This window comes from Tympanuchus pallidicinctus, unplaced genomic scaffold (genome assembly GCF_026119805.1).
Source record: "Tympanuchus pallidicinctus isolate F22 unplaced genomic scaffold, pur_lepc_1.0 scaffold127, whole genome shotgun sequence".
Taxonomy (NCBI): domain Eukaryota; kingdom Metazoa; phylum Chordata; class Aves; order Galliformes; family Phasianidae; genus Tympanuchus; species Tympanuchus pallidicinctus.
The window spans coordinates 433-15976 of record NW_026294645.1 but is presented as its reverse complement, the minus strand read 5'-3'; the positions used below and the strand labels follow the sequence as shown (position 1 = coordinate 15976).

At 53.4% G+C, this 15544-nt stretch overlaps 1 protein-coding gene and 3 long non-coding RNA genes across 19 annotated transcripts in view; all 4 read left to right on the top strand.

The window, feature by feature from the left end:
• The window catches only part of LOC128075726 (unconventional myosin-Vb-like), a 59846-nt gene extending 55210 nt beyond the window's left edge, over positions 1–4636 (top strand). The window contains exon 7 of the mRNA XM_052672718.1: positions 4493–4636. Within this exon, the coding sequence (XP_052528678.1) occupies positions 4493–4636 (144 nt within the window). The remainder of the gene's footprint in view (positions 1–4492) is intronic.
• Positions 16–3357, top strand: LOC128075731 (uncharacterized). The gene is made up of 3 exons (XR_008204086.1): positions 16–930; positions 1234–1664; positions 3100–3357. It is a non-coding gene; the product is annotated as an uncharacterized LOC128075731 (long non-coding RNA).
• A 35-nt stretch (positions 4637–4671) lies between the features above and the next one.
• Positions 4672–12959, top strand: LOC128075727 (uncharacterized). 12 transcript variants are annotated; one of them, XR_008204066.1, is made up of 7 exons: positions 6122–6205; positions 7949–7990; positions 9529–9568; positions 10065–10343; positions 10473–10582; positions 12075–12234; positions 12915–12959. It is a non-coding gene; the product is annotated as an uncharacterized LOC128075727 (long non-coding RNA). The 12 variants fall into 12 exon arrangements; XR_008204061.1 differs by lacking the exon at positions 6122–6205 and adding an exon at positions 6302–6404 and having other exon boundaries at positions 7910–7990; XR_008204064.1 differs by lacking the exons at positions 6122–6205; positions 7949–7990 and adding an exon at positions 4672–4788.
• A 398-nt stretch (positions 12960–13357) lies between these two features.
• On the top strand, positions 13358–15326 carry LOC128075728 (uncharacterized). Of its 5 annotated transcripts, XR_008204069.1 has the most exons (4): positions 13358–13553; positions 14136–14213; positions 14932–15062; positions 15183–15326. It is a non-coding gene; the product is annotated as an uncharacterized LOC128075728 (long non-coding RNA). The 5 variants fall into 5 exon arrangements; XR_008204067.1 differs by lacking the exon at positions 13358–13553 and having other exon boundaries at positions 14066–14213; XR_008204068.1 differs by lacking the exon at positions 13358–13553 and having other exon boundaries at positions 14066–14213; positions 14932–15072.
• Positions 15327–15544: the final 218 nt, after the last annotated feature.

The window sequence follows — 15544 nt, the reverse complement described above, 5'->3', positions numbered from 1 at the left end:
CCATGGGGGCCTATGGGGTTCTATGGGGGCCTATGGGGTCCTATTGAGTTCTATGGGGTTCTATGGGGCCCTATGGGGTCCTATGGGGTTCTATGGGGTCCTATTGGGTTCTATGGGGGCCTATGGGGTCCTATTGAGTTCTATGGGGTTCTATGGGGTTCTGTTGAGTTCTATGGGGGCCTATGGGGTTCTATGGGGTTCTATGGGGGTTCTGTTGGGTTCTATGGGGTTCTGTGGGGTCCTATTGGGTTCTATGGGGTTCTGTTGGGTTCTATGGGGGCCTATAGGGGTCTATGGGGTTCTATGGGGTTCTATGGGGTCCTGTTGGGTTCTATGGGGTCCTATTGGGTTCTATGGGGGTTCTGTGGGGTCCAATGGGGGCCTATGGGGTTCTATGGGGGCCTATAGGGTTCTATTGGGTTCTATGGGGGTTCTGTGGGGTTCTATGGGGCCTTATGGGGTTCTATGGGGTCCTATGGGGTTCTATGGGGGCCTGTTGGGTTCTGTTGGGTTCTGTTGGGTTCTATGGGGGCCTATGGGGTTCTATGGGGCCCTATGGGGTCCTATTGGGTTCTATGGGGTTCTGTTGGGTTCTATGGGGGCCTATAGGGGTCTATGGGGTTCTATGGGGTTCTATGGGGCCCTATGGGGTTCTATGGGGTCCTATTGGGTTCTATGGGGGCCTGTAGGGCCCTATGGGGTTCTATGGGGCCCTATGGGGTCCTGTTGGGTTCTATGGGGGCCAGTGGGGTTCTGTTGGGTTCTATGGGGTTCTATGGGGCCCTATGGGGTCCTATGGGGTTCTATGGGGGCCTATGGGGGCCTATGGGGTTCTATGGGGGTCTATGGGGTTCTATAGGGCCATATGGGGTCCTATTGGGTTCTATGGGGGCCTATGGAGTTCTATGGGGCTCTATGGGGTCCTATTGGGTTCTATGGGGGTTCTGTGGGGTCCAATGGGGGCCTGTTGGGTTCTATGGGGCCCTATGGGGTCCTATTGGGTTCTATGGGGTTCTGTTGGGTTCTATGGGGGCCTATAGGGTTCTATGGGGTTCTATGGGGCCCTATGGGGTTCTATGGGGGCCTATAGGGGTCTATGGGGGTTCTATGGGGTCCTATTGGGTTCTATGGGGGTTCTGTGGGGTCCAATGGGGGCCTATGGGGTTCTATGGGGTCCTATTGGGTTCTATGGGGTTCTCTTGGGTTCTGTGGGGCGCTATGGGGTTTTATGAGGTTCTATGGGGCCCTATCGGGTTCTCTTGGGTTCTATGGGGTTCTATGGGGTTCTGTTGGGTTCTATGGGGTTCTATGGGGGTTCTATGGGGGCCTATGGGGTTCTATGGGGTTCTGTGGGGGCCTATTGGGTTCTATGGGGTCCTATTGGGTTCTATGGGGGCCTGTAGGGCCCTATGGGGTTCTATGGGGCCCTATGGGGTCCTGTTGGGTTCTATGGGGGCCTATGGGGTCCTATGGGGTTCTATGGGGTCCTATTGGGTTCTATGGGGTTCTGTGGGGTCCAATGGGGGCCTATGGGGTTCTATGGGGTTCTGTTGGATTCTATGGGGTCCTATGGGGGTTCTGTGGGGGCCTGTTGGGTTCTTTGGGGCCCTATGAGGTTCTATGGGGCCCTATGGGGTTCTATGGGGTTCTATGGGGCCTATGGGGTTCTATGGGGGTTCTGTTGGGTTCTATGGGGTTCTATGGGGGTTCTATGGGGGTTCTATGGGGGTTCTATGGGGCCCTATGGGGTTCTATTGGGTTCTATGGGGCCCTATGGGGGCCTATGGGGTTCTATGGGGTCTATGGGGTCCTATTGGGTTCTATGGGGGTTCTATTGGGTTCTATGGGGCTCTATGGGATCCCATAGGGTTCTATGGGGGCTCTATGGGGTTCTATGGGGCCCTATGGGGTTCTATGGGGCCCTATCGGGGCCTTTGGGGTTCTATGGGGCCCTATGGGGTTCTATTGGGTTCTATGGGGGCCTGTAGGGTTCTATGGGGTTCTATGGGGCCATATGGGGCTCTGTGGGGGCCTTTAGAGCCCTATGGGGTTCTATGGGGTTCTATGGGGGCCTGTGGGGTTTTATTGGGTTCTATGGGGGTTCTGTGGGGTCCAATGGGGGCCTGTTGGGTTCTTTGGGGCCCTATGGGGTTCTATGGGGATCTATGGGGCCTATGGGGTTCTATGGGGTTCTGTTGGGTTCTAGGGGGGTCTGTGGGGGCCTATGGGGTTCTATGGGGCCCTATGGGGTCCTATTGGGTTCTATGGGGGCCTATGGGGTTCTATGGGGCCCTATGGGGTCCTATTGGGTTCTATGGGGTCCTATGGGGGTTCTTTGGGGCCCTATGGGGTTCTTTGGGGCCCTATGGGGTCCTATTGGGTTCTATGGGGGCCTATAGGGTTCTATGGGGTTCTATGGGGGCCTGTAGGGCCCTATGGGGCCCTATGGGGCCCTATGGGGTTCTATTGGGTTCTATGGGGGCCTATTGGGTTCTATGGGGCCCTATGGGGTTCTATTGGGTTCTATGGGGCCCTATTGGGTTCTGTGGGGTCCTATTGGGTTCTATGGGGGCCTATGGGGTTCTATGGGGCCCTATGGGGTTCTATTGGGTTCTATGGGGCCCTATGGGGGCCTATGGGGTTCTATGGGGCCCTATGGGGGTTCTGTTGGGTTCTTTGGGGGTTCTATTGGGTTCTATGGGGTTCTATGGGGTTCTATGGGGCCCTATGGGGTCCTATGGGGTTCTATGGGGCCCTATGGGGTCCTATTGGGTTCTATGGGGGTCTATGGGGTGGGGTTCTATGGGGGTTTTATGGGGTCCTATTGGGTTCTATGGGGGCCTGTTGGGTTCTGTTGGGTTCTGTTGGGTTCTATGGGGGCCTATGGGGTTCTATGGGGCTCTGTGGGGTCCTATTGGGTTCTATGGGGTTCTGTTGGGTTCTATGGGGGCCTATAGGGGTCTATGGGGTTCTATGGGGTTCTCTGGTGTCCTGTTGGGTTCTATGGGGTTTCTATGGGGTCCTATTGGGTTCTATGGGGGTTCTGTCGGGTCCAATGGGGGCCTATGGGGTTCTATGGGGTTCTATGGGGGCCTGTAGGGTTCTATGGGGTTCTGTTGGGTTCTATGGGGCCCTATGGGGTTCTATTGGGTTCTATGGGGGTTCTGTTGGGTTCTATGGGGTTCTATGGGGCCCTATGGGGTTCTGTTGGGGTTCTGTTGGGTTCTATGGGGTTCTATGGGGCCCTATGGGCTTCTGTTGGGTTCTTTGGGGCCCTATGGGGTTCTCTTGGGTTCTATGGGGTTCTATGGGGTTCTGTTGGGTTCTTTGGGGCCCTATGGGGTTCTATTGGCTTCTATGGGGGTTCTGTTGGGTTCTATGGGGCCCTGTTGGGTTTCTATGGTAGTCTATGGGGTCCTGTGGGGTTCTATGGGGCCCTATGGGGTCCTATTGGGTTCTCTGGGGTTCTATGGGGGCCAATGGGGTTCTATTGGGTTCTATGGGGTTCTATGGGGCCCTATGGGGTCCTATGGGGGTTCTTTGGGGCCCTATGGGGTTCTTTGGGGCCCTATGGGGTCCTATTGGGTTCTATGGGGGCCTATAGGGTTCTATGGGGTTCTGTGGGGCCCTATGGGGTCCTATTGGGTTCTATGGGGGTCTATGGGGTTCTATGGGGGTTCTTTGGGGGTTCTATGGGGTTCTATGGGGGTCTATGGGGTTCTATGGGGTTCTATGGGGGCCTATATGGTTCTATGGGGGCCTATGGGGTTCTGTGGGGCCCTATGGGGTTCTGTTGGGTTCTTTGGGGCCCTATGGGGTTCTATGGGGTTCTGTTGGGTGCTATGGGGGCCTGTTGGATTCTATGGGGTTCTATGGGGGCCTGTAGGGCCCTATGGGGTTCTATGGGGCCCTAAGGGGTTCTATTGGGTTCTATGGGGCCCTATGGGGTTCTATTGAGTTCTATGGGGTTCTGTTGGGTTCTATGGGGGCCTATAGGGTTCTATGGGCGCCTATAGGGTTCTATGGGGTTCTATGGGGTCCCATTGGGTTCTATGGGGCCCTATGGGGTTCTATGGGGGTTCTGTTGGGTTCTATGGGGTTCTATGGGGCCCTGTTGGGTTTCTATGGTAGTCTATGGGGTCCTGTGGGGTTCTATGGGGCCCTATGAGGTTCTCTTGGGTTCTATGGGGTTCTATGGGGCCCTGTGGGGTTCTGTTGGGTTCTATGGGGGTCTATGGGGTTCTATGGGGGTCCTATGGGGTCCTATGGGGTTCTATTGGGTCCTATGGGGCGCTATGGGGCTCTGTTGGGTTCTATGGGGTTCTGTTGGGTTCTATGGGGGTCTATGGGGTTCTATGGGGGTCCTATGGGGTCCTATGGGGTTCTATTGGGTCCTATGGGGCGCTATGGGGCTCTGTTGGGTTCTATGGGGGTCTATGGGGGCTTGTTGGGTTCCCCCATAACCCCCCCAATCCCCCACAATCCCTTGCAGCTGGTGAAGCTGCTCAGCCTCTACACCCCGCTGGACGACTTTGAGGAGCGCGTCAGCGTCGCCTTCATCCGCACCGTCCAGGTGCATGATGGGAGCGGGCCCTGGGGGGGGCAGAGGCACTATGGGGTCAGGGGGGGCTTATAGGGTCTTATAGGGGCCTGTTGGCTTCTTATGGGGCTTTAGGGGGTCTTATGGGGTCCTATGGGGTCTTATGGGGTCCTATGGGGTCTCATGGGGTCCTATGGGGTCCTATGGGGTCTTATGGGGTCCTATGGGGTCTTATGGGGTCCTATGGGGTTTTATGGGGTCTTATGGAGTCTTATGGGATCCTATGGGGTTTATGGGGCTCTATGGGATCTTATGGGGTCTTATGGGGTTTTATGGGGTCCTATGGGGTCTTATGGGGTCCTATGGGTTCCTATGGGTTCCTATGGGTTCCTATGGGGTCCTATGGGGTCCTATGGGGTCTTATGGGGTTTTATGGGGTTTTATGGGGTCTTATGGGTTTCTATGGGGCTCTATGGGGTCTTATGGGGTCTTATGGGGCCCTATGGGGTCTTATGGGTTCCTATGGGGTTCTTATGGGGTCTTATGGGTTCCTATGGGGTGTTATGGGGTCTTATGGGGTCTTATGGGTTCCTATGGGGCCCTATGGGGTCTTATAGGGTCAGGGGTCTTATAGGGTCAGGGGTCTTATAGGGTCAAGGGGGGCTTATAGGGTCTTATAGGGTCCTATTGCGTTCTTATGGGGTTTTATGGGGTCTTATGGGGTCTTACGGGGTCTTATGGGTTCCTATGGGGTTTTATGGGGTCTTATGGGGCCCTATGGGGTCTTATGGGGTCAGGGGTCTTATAGGGTCAGGGGGGTCTTATGGGGTCAGAGGCCTTATGGGGTCAGGGGGGGCTTATAGGGTCTTATAGGGGCCTATTGGGTTCTTATGGGGTCTTATGGGGTCCTATGGGGTCCTATGGGGTCTTATGGGGTCTTATGGGGTCCTATGGGGTCTTATGGGGTCTTATGGGGTCCTATGGGGTCCTATGGGGTCTTATGGGGTCTTATGGGGTCTTATGGGGTCCTATGGGGTCTTATGGGGTCTTATGGGGTCCTATGGGGTCCTATGGGGTCTTATGGGGTCCTATGGGGTTTTATGGGGTCTTATGGGGTCCTATGGGTTCCTATGGGGTCCTATGGGGCCCTATGGGGTCTTATGGGTTCCTATGGGGTTTTATGGGTTCCTATGGGGTTTTATGGGGTCTTATGGGGCCCTGTGGGGTTTTATGGGGTCAGGGGCCTTATAGGGTCAGGGGCCTTATAGGGTCTTATGGGGTCTTATGGGGTCAGGGGTCTTATAGGGTCAAGGGGGGCTTATAGGGTCTTATAGGGTCCTATTGGGTTCTTATGGGGCTTTATGGGGTCTTATCGGGTCCTATGGGGTTTTATGGGGTCCTGTAGGGCCTTATGGGGTCCTGTGGGGTCTTATGGGGTTTTATGGGGTCTTATGGGGTCCTATGGGTTCCTATGGGGTCCTATGGGGTCCTATGGGGTCCTATGGGGTTCTTTGGGCTCTTATGGGGCCCTATGGGGTCCTATGGGGTCTTTTGGGTTCCTATGGGTTTCTATGGGGCCCTATGGGTTCCTATGGGGTTTTATGGAGTCTTATGGGGTCTTATGGGGTTTTATGGGGTCCTATGGGGTTCTTTGGGGTCTTATGGGTCCCTATGGTGTCCTATGGGGTCTTATGGGATCCTATGGGGTTTATGGGGCTCTATGGGATCTTATGGGGTCTTATGGGGTCTTATAGGGTTTTATGGCGTCTTATGGGGTCTTATGGGGTCTTAAGGGTTCCTATGGGGTTTTATGGGTTCTTATGGGGTTTTATGGGGTCTTATGGGGCCCTATGGGGTTTTATGGGTTCCTATGGGGTCTTATGGGGTCAGGGGTCTTATGGGGTCAGGGGGTCTTATAGGGTCAGGGGGGTCTTATAGGGTCAAGGGGGGCTTATAGGGTCTTATAGGGGCCTATTGGGTTCTTATGGGGCTTTAGGGGGTCTTATGGGGTCCTGTGGGGTCTTATGGGGTCCTATGGGTTCCTATGGGGTCCTATGGGGTCTTATGGGCTCTTATGGGGTCCTATGGGGTCCTATGGGGTCCTATGGGGTCCTATGGGGCCCTATGGGTTCCTATGGGGTCCTATGGGGTCCTATGGGGTCCTATGGGGTCTTATGGGGTCCTATGGGGTCTTATGGGTTCCTATGGGGTTTTATGGGGTCCTGTGGGGTCTTATGGGGTCTTATGGGGTCTTATGGGATCCTATGGGGTTTATGGGGCTGTATGGGATCTTATGGGGTCTTATGGGGCTTTATGGGGTCTTATGGGGTCTTATGGGGTCCTATGGGGTCCTATGGGGCCCTATGGGGTCCTATGGGGTCTTATGGGATCCTATGGGGTTTATGGGGCTGTATGGGATCTTATGGGGTCTTATGGGGTCTTATAGGGTTTTATGGGGTTTTATGGGATCCTATGGGGTCTTATGGGTTCCTATGGGGTTTTATGGGGTCTTATGGGGCCCTATGGGGTCTTATAGGGTCAGGGGTCTTATAGGGTCAGAGGCCTTATGGGGTCAGGGGTCTTATAGGGTCAGGGGCCTTATAGGGTCAAGGGGGGCTTATAGGGTCTTGTAGGGTCCTATTGGGTTCTTATGGGGCTTTATGGGGTCTTATGGGGTTTTATGGGGTCTTATGGGGTCTTATGGGGTCTTATAGGGTTTTATGGCGTCTTATGGGGTCTTATGGGTTCCTATGGGGTTTTTTGGGTCTTATGGGGTTTTATGGGGTCCTATGGGGTCCTATGGGGTCTTATGGGGCCCTATGGGGTCCTATGGGGTCTTTTGGGTTCCTATGGGTTTCTATGGGGCCCTATGGGTTCCTATGGGGTTTTATGGGTTCCTATGGGGTTTTTGGGGTCTTATGGGGCCCTATGGGGTTTTATGGGGTCAGGGGCCTTATAGGGTCAGGGGGGTTATGAGGTCAGGGGGGTCTTATGGGGTCAGGGGCCTTATGGGGTCAGGGGCCTTATAGGGTCAAGGGGGGCTTATAGGGTCTTATAGGGTCCTATTGGGTTCTTATGGGGCTTTATGGGGTCTTATGGGGTCCTATGGGGTTTTATGGGGCTTTATGGGGTCTTATGGGGTCTTATGGGGTCTTATGGGGCTTTATGGGGTCTTATGGGGTCCTATGGGGTCTTATGGGGTCCTGTGGGGTCTTATGGGGCTTTATGGGGTCTTATGGGGTCTTATGGGGTCCTATGGGGTCCTATGGGGTCTTATGGGGCCCTATGGTGTCCTATGGGGCCTTATGGGTTCCTATGGGTTTCTATGGGGCTCTATGGGATCTTATGGGGTCTTATTGGGTCTTATAGGGTTTTATGGTGTCTTATGGGGTCTTATGGGGTCTTAAGGGTTCCTATGGGGTTTTATGGGTTCCTATGGGGTCTTATGGGGTCAGGGGTCTTATAGGGTCAGGGGCCTTATAGGGTCAGGGGTCTTATAGGGTCAAGGGGGGCTTATAGGGTCTTATAGGGTCCTATTGGGTTCTTATGGGGCTTTATGGGGTCTTATGGGGTCCTATGGGGCCTTATGGGGTCCTATGGGGTTTTATGGGATCCTATGGGGTTTATGGGGCTGTATGGGATCTTATGGGGTCTTATGGGGTCTTATGGGGTCTTATGGGGTCTTATGGGTTCCTATGGGTTCCTATGGGGTCCTATGTGGTCTTATGGGTTCCTATGGGTTCCTATGGGGCCCTATGGGGTCCTATGGGGTCTTATGGGGTCCTATGGGGTCTTATGGGGTCCTATGGGGTCCTATGGGGTCCTATGGGGTCTTTTGGGGTCTTATGGGTTTTTATGGGGTCTTATGGGGTCCTATGGGGTCTTATGGGTTCCTATGGTGCCCTATGGGGTTTGATGGGTTCCTATGGGTTTCTATGGGGCCCTATGGGGTCTTATGGGTTCCTATGGGTTCCTATGCGGTCTTATGTGTTCCTATGGGGTCTTATGGGTTCCTATGGGGTTTTACGGGTTCCTATGGGTTCCTATGGGGTCCTATGGGGTCTTATGGGTTCCTATGGGTCCCTATGGGGTCTTATGGGTTCCTATGGGTTCCTATGCGGTCTTATGTGTTCCTCTGGGGTCTTATGGGGCCCTATGGGGTCTTATGGGTTTTTATGGGTTCCTATCAGGTTTTATGGGGTCTTATGGGGTCTTATGGGTTCCTATGGGGTCTTACGGGTTCCTATGGTGCCCTATGGGGTCTTATGGGGCCCTATGGGGTCTTTTGGGTTCCTATGGGATCTTATGTGTTCCTATGGGGTCTTATGGGGCCCTATGGGGTCTTATGGGGTCTGATGGGGTCTTATGGGGTGCTATGGGGTCTTATGGGGCCCTATGGGGTCTTATGGGTTTTTATGGGTTCCTATCAGGTTTTATGGGGTCTTATGGGGTCTTATGGGTTCCTATGGGGTCTTTTGGGGTCTTATGGGTTCCTATGGGATCTTATGGGGTCTAATGGGATGTATGGGGTCTTATTGGTTTCTATGGGGTCTTATGGGTTCCTATGGGGTCTTATGGGGTCTTTTGGGTTCCTATGGGGTCTTTTGGGTTCCTATGGGGTATTATGGGTTCCTATGGGGTCTTATGGGTCCCTATGGGGTCTTATGGGTTTTTATGGGTTCCTATCAGGTTTTATGGGGTCTTATGGGGTCTTATGGGTTCCTATGGGGTCTTTTGGGGTCTTATGGGTTCCTATGGGATCTTATGGGGTCTAATGGGATGTATGGGGTCTTATTGGTTTCTATGGGGTCTTATGGGTTCCTATGGGGTCTTATGGGGTCTGATGGGTTCCTATGGGGTCTTTTGGGTTCCTATGGGGTATTATGGGTTCCTATGGGGTCTTTTGGGTTCCTATGGGGTCTTATGGGGCCCTATGGGGTCTTATGGGTTTTTATGGGTTCCTATGGGTTTTTATGGGTTCCTATCAGGTTTTATGGGGTCTCATGGGGTCTTATGGGATCTTATGGGGTCTAATGGGATGTATGGGATCTTATGAGGTCTTATTGGGTCCTATGGGGTCTTATGGGGTCTTATGGGGTCTTATGGGGCCCTCTGGGGTCTTATGGGTTCCTATGGGGTCTTATGGGGTCCTACGGGGTCTCATAGGTTGTTAAGTGGTCCTATGGTTTCTTATGGGGTCTTATGGGTTTCTATGGGGTCTTATGGGGTTTTCTGGGGCCCAATGGGGTCTCATGGGATGTATGGGATCTTATGAGGTTTTATGGGGTGCTATGGGGTTTTATGGGGTCTTATGGGATCTTATGGGGTCTAATGGGATGTCTGGGGTCTGATGGGTTCCTATGGGTTCCTATGGGTTCCTATGGGGTCTTATGGGGTCCTACGGGGTCTCATAGGTTGTTAAGTGGTCCTATGGGGTCTTATGGGGTCTTATGGGTTTCTATGGGGTCTTATGGGGTTTTCTGGGGCCCAATGGGGTCTCATGGGATGTATGGGATCTTATGAGGTCTTATGGGGTGCTATGGGGTTTTATGGGGTCTTATGGGATCTTATGCGGTGTAATGGGATGTATGGGGTCTTATGGGGTGTTTTGGGTTCCTATGGGGTCTTATGGGTTCCTATGGGTTCCTATGGGTTCCTATGATGTCCTATGGGGTCCTATGGGGTCCTATGGGGTCCTATGGGTTCCTATGGGGTCTGATGGGTTCCTATGGGGTCTTATGGGTTCCTATGGGGTCTTATGGGGTCTTATGGGTTCCTATGGGTTCCTATGGGTTCCTATGGGGTCTTATGTGTTCCTATGGGGTCTTATGGGGCCTATGGGGTCTTATGGGGTCTGATGGGGTCTTATGGGGTGCTATGGGGTCTTATGGGGCCCTATGGGGTCTTATGGGTTTTTATGGGTTCCTGTCAGGTTTTATGGAGTCTTATGGGGTCTTATGGGTTCCTATGGGGTCTTATGGGTTCCTATGGGGTTTTATGGGGTCTTATGGGGCCTTATGGGGTCTGATGGGTTCCTATGGGGTCTTTTGGGGTCTTTTGGGTTCCTATGGGTTACTATGGGTTCCTTTGTGTTCCTATGGGGTCTTATGGGGTTTTGTGGGGCCCAATGGGGTCTCATGGGATGTATGGGATCTTATGAGGTCTTATGGGGTGCTATGGGGTTTTATGGGGTCTTATGGGATCTTATGGGGTCTAATGGGATGTCTGGGGTCTGATGGGTTCCTATGGGTTCCTATGGGTTCCTATGGGGTCTTATGGGGTCCTACGGGGTCTCATAGGTTGTTAAGTGGTCCTATGGGGTCTTATGGGGTCTTATGGGTTTCTATGGGGTGTTATGGGGTTTTGTGGGGCCCAATGGGGTCTCATGGGATGTATGGGATGTTATGAGGTCTTATGGGGTCCTGTGGGGTTTTACGGGGTCTTATGGGATCTTATGGGGTCTAATGGGATGTATGGGGTCTGATGGGTTCATATGGGTTCCTATGGGTTCCTATGGGGTCTTATGGGGTCCTATGGGGTCTCATAGGGTGTTTAGTGGTCCTATGGGGTCTTATGGGTTCCTATGGTGCCCTATGGGGTCTTATGTGTTCCTTTGGGGTCTTACGGGTTCCTATGGGGTCCTATGGGGTCTTATGGGTTCCTATGGGGTCTTTTGGGTTCCTATGGGTTTTTATGGGGCTTTATGGGGTCTTATGGGGTCTGATGGTTTCCTATGGCGTTTTATGGGGTCTTATGGGTTCCTACGGGTTTTATGGTTTCCTATGGGGTGCTATGGGGACTTATGGAGTCCTATGGGGTCTTATGGGGTCTTATGGGTTCCTATGGGCTCTTATGGGGTCTTATGGGTTCCTACGGGTTTTATGGGTTCCTATGGGGTCTTATGGGTCCCTATGGGGTCTTATAGGTTTTTATGGGTTCCTATCAGGTTTTATGGGGTCTTATGGGTTCCTACGGGTTTTATGGGTTCCTATGGGGTCTTATGGGTCCCTATGGGGTCTTATGGGTTTTTATGGGTTCCTATCAGGTTTTATGGAGTCTTATGGGGTCTTATGGGTTCCTATGGGGTCTTTTGGGGTCTTATGGGTTCCTATGGGATCTTATGGGGTCTAATGGGATGTATGGGGTCTTATGGAGTCTTTTGGGTTCCTATGAGGTCTTATGGGTTCCTATGGGTTCCTATGGGGTCTGATGGGTTTCTATGGGGTCTTATGGGGTCCTATGGGGTCTTATGGGTTTCTATGGGGTCTTATGGGTTTCTATGGGGTCCTATGGGGTCTTATGGGTTCCTATGGGTTCGTATGGGGTCCTATGGGGTCTTATGGGGTCCTATGGGTTCCTATGAGGTCTTATGGGTTCCTATCGGGTCTTATGGGGCCCTATGGGCTCTTATGGGTTCGTATGGGGTCTTATGGGGTCTTATTGGTTCCTATGGGTTCGTATGGGGTCCTATGGGGTCTTATGGGTTCCTATGGGTTCCTATGGGTTCCTATCGGGTGTGATGGGTTCCTATGAGTTCCTATGGGGTTTTATGGGGTCTTATGTGTTCCTATGGGGTCTTACGGGTTCCTCTGGGTTCCTATGAGTTCCTATGGGGTCTTATTGGTTCCTATGGGTTCCTATGGGGTCTGATGGGTTCCTATGGGTTCCTATGGGGTCCTATGGGTTCCTATGGGGTCCTATGGGGTCTTATGGGTTCCTATGGGTTCCTATGGGGTCCTATGGGGTCTTATGGGGTCTTATGGGTTCCTATGGGGTCTTATGGGTTCCTATGGGGTTTTATGGAGTCTCATGGGTCCCTATGGGGTTTTATGGGTTCCTATGGGGTTCTTTGGGGTCTTATGGGGTCTTATGGGGTCTTATGGGTTCCTATGGGGTCTTATGGGGCCCTATGTGGTCTTATGGGGTCTGATGGGGTCTTATGGGGTCCCATGGGGTCTTATGGGGCCCTATGTGGTCTTACGGGTTTTTATGGGTTCCTATCAGGTTTTATGGGGTCTTATGGGTTCCTAAGGGATCTTTTGGGGTCTTATGGGTTCCTATGGGGTCTTATGGGTTCCTATGGGTTCCTATGGGGTCCTATGGGGTCTTATGGGTTCCTATGGGTTCGTATGGGGCCCTATGGGCTCTTATGGGTTCGTATGGGGTCTTATGGGGTCTTATTGGTTCCTATGGGTTCCTATGGGGTCTTATGGGTTCCTATGGGTTCCTATTGGGTCTGATGGGTTCCTATGGGTTCCTATGGGGTCTTATGGGTTCCTATCGGGTCTTATGGGGTCTTATGGGTTCCTATGGGTTCCTATGGGGTCTTATGGGGTCTTATGGGTTCCTATGGGTTCCTATGGGTTCCTATGAGTTCCTATGGGGTTTTATGGGTTCCTATGGGTTCTTACGGGGTTCCGGCCCCCTTTCCCCCCCTGCAGACGACCCTGAAGGATCGCGGCGACCCCGGCGAGCTGCTGCTGGACACTCGGCGCTGCGCCCCGCTGCACATCCCCTACAACCCGTCCTGCGTCCCCCTGCACGCCGTCCCCATCCCCCCTGCGCTGCGCCTCCCCTTCCTCGTGCGCCTCTGATCCCAAAAGGCCCAGCAAAGCCCATGCGCTCTGCCTGCCTCCTTATGGGGTCCTATGGGGTCCTATGGGGTCTGATGGGGTCTGATGGGCTCCTATGGGGTCTTATGGGGTCCTATGGGGTCTTATGGGGTCTGATGGGGTCTGATGGGGTCCTATGGGGTCTTATGGGGTCCTATGGGGTCATATGGGGTCTTATGGGGTCCTATGGGGTGTCATAGGGTCTCATAGGGTCTCATGGGGTCCTATGGGGTCTTATGGGGTCCTGTGGGGTCCTACGGGGTCCTATGGGGTCCTGTGGGGTCTTATGGGGTCCTATGGGGTCCTATGGGGTCCTATGGGCTCTTATGGGGTCTCATGGGGTCTCATGTGTTCCTATGGGGTCCTATGGGCTCTTATGGGGTCCTATGGGGTCTCATAGGGTCTCATGGGGTCCTATGGGGTCTTATGGGCTCCTATGGGGTCTCATAGGGTCCCATGTTTTCCTATGGGGTCCTATGGGGTCTTATGTGTTCCTATGGGGTCCCATGTGTTCCTATGGGGTCCCATGTGTTCCTATGGGTCCCATGTGTTCCTATGGGGTCCCATTTGTTCCTATGGGTCCCATGTGTTCCTATGGGTCCCATGTGTTCCTATGGGCTCCTATGGGGTCCCATGTGTTCCTATGGGGTCCCATTTGTTCCTATGGGTCCCATGTGTTCCTATGGGTCCCATGTGTTCCTATGGGCTCCTATGGGGTCCCATGTGTTCCTATGGGCTCCTATGGGGTCCCATGTGTTCCTATGGGGTCCCATGTGCTCCTATGGGGTCCCATGTGTTCCTATGGGGTCCCATGTGTTCCTATGGGTCCCATGTGTTCCTATGGGTCCCATGTGTTCCTATGGGCTCTTATGGGGTCCCATGTGTTCCTATGGGTCCCATGTGTTCCTATGGGTCCCATGTGTTCCTATGGGCTCTTATGGGGTCTCATGTGCTCCTATGGGGTCCCATGTGTTCCTATGGAGTCCCATGTGTTCCTATGGGGTCCCATGTGTTCCTATGGGCTCTTATGGGGTCCCATGTGTTCCTATGGGGTCCCATGTGTTCCTATGGGTCCCATGTGTTCCTATGGGTCCCATGTGTTCCTATGGGCTCTTATGGGGTCCCATGGGCTCCTATGGGCTCTCATGCTTTCCTATGGGCTCCTATGGGCTCTCATGGAGTCTTATGGGGTCTTTAGGGGTTCTTTGGGGTCCTAGGAGCTTCTATGCGCTCCCATGGGCTCCTATGGGGTGCTGTGGGGTCTTATGGGTTCCTATGGGGTCCTATGCGGTCTTATGGGGTCTTATGGGGTCCTATGGGGTCCTATGGGGTCCTGTGGGGTCCTATGGGGTCCTATGGGGTCTTATGGGGTGCTATGGGGTCCTATGGGGTCTTATGGGGTCCTATGGGGTCCTATGGGGTCCTATGGGGTCTTATGGGGTCCTATGGGGTCCTATGGGGTCCTATGGGGTCCTATGGGGTCCTATGGGGTCTTATGGGGTCCTATGGGGTCCTATGGGGTCCTATGGGGTCCTATGGGGTCTTATGGGGTCCTATGGGGTCCTATGGGCTCTTATGGGGTCCTATGGAGTCCTATGGGGTCTTATGGGGTCCTATGGGGTCCTATGGGGTCTTTTGGGGTCCTATGGGGTCTTATGGGGTCTCATAGGGTCTTATGGGTTCCTATGGGGTCTTATGGGGTCTTATTGTGTCTTATGGGGACTCATAGGCTCCTATGGGGTCTTAAGGGGTCCTATGGGGTCTCATGGGGTCTCATAGGGTCCCATCTGTTCCTATGGGGTCCTATGGGGTCTCATAGGGTCTTATGGGGTCCTATGGGGTCCTATGGGGTCTTATGGGGTCTCATGGGGTCCTATGGGGTCTGATGGGGTCTTATGGGGTCCTATGGGGTCCTATGGGGTCTTAGGGGGTCCTATGGGGTCCTATGGGGTCTCATAGGGTCTCATAGAGTCTTATTGGGTCTCATAGAGTCCTATGGGGTCTTATGGGGTCCTATGGGGTCCTATGAGCTTCTATGGGGTCCCACGGGGTCCTATGGGGTCCTATGGGGTCTTATGGGGTCCTATGGGGTCCCATGGGGTCCTATGGGGTCTCATGCTTTCCTATGGGGTCCTATGGGGTCTCATAGGGTCTTATGGGGTCCTATGGGGCCCTATGGGTCTTATGGGGTCCTATGGGGTCCTATGGGGTCTTATGGGGTCTCATAGGGTCTCAGGGAGTCCTATGGGGTCCTATGGAGTCTTATTGGGTCTTATGGGGTCTCATAGGGTCTCATAGAGTCTTATGGGGTCTTATGGGGTCTTATGCGTTCTCATAGGGTCCTATGGGGTCTCATAGGGTCCCATGTGTTCCTATGGGTCCCATGTGTTCC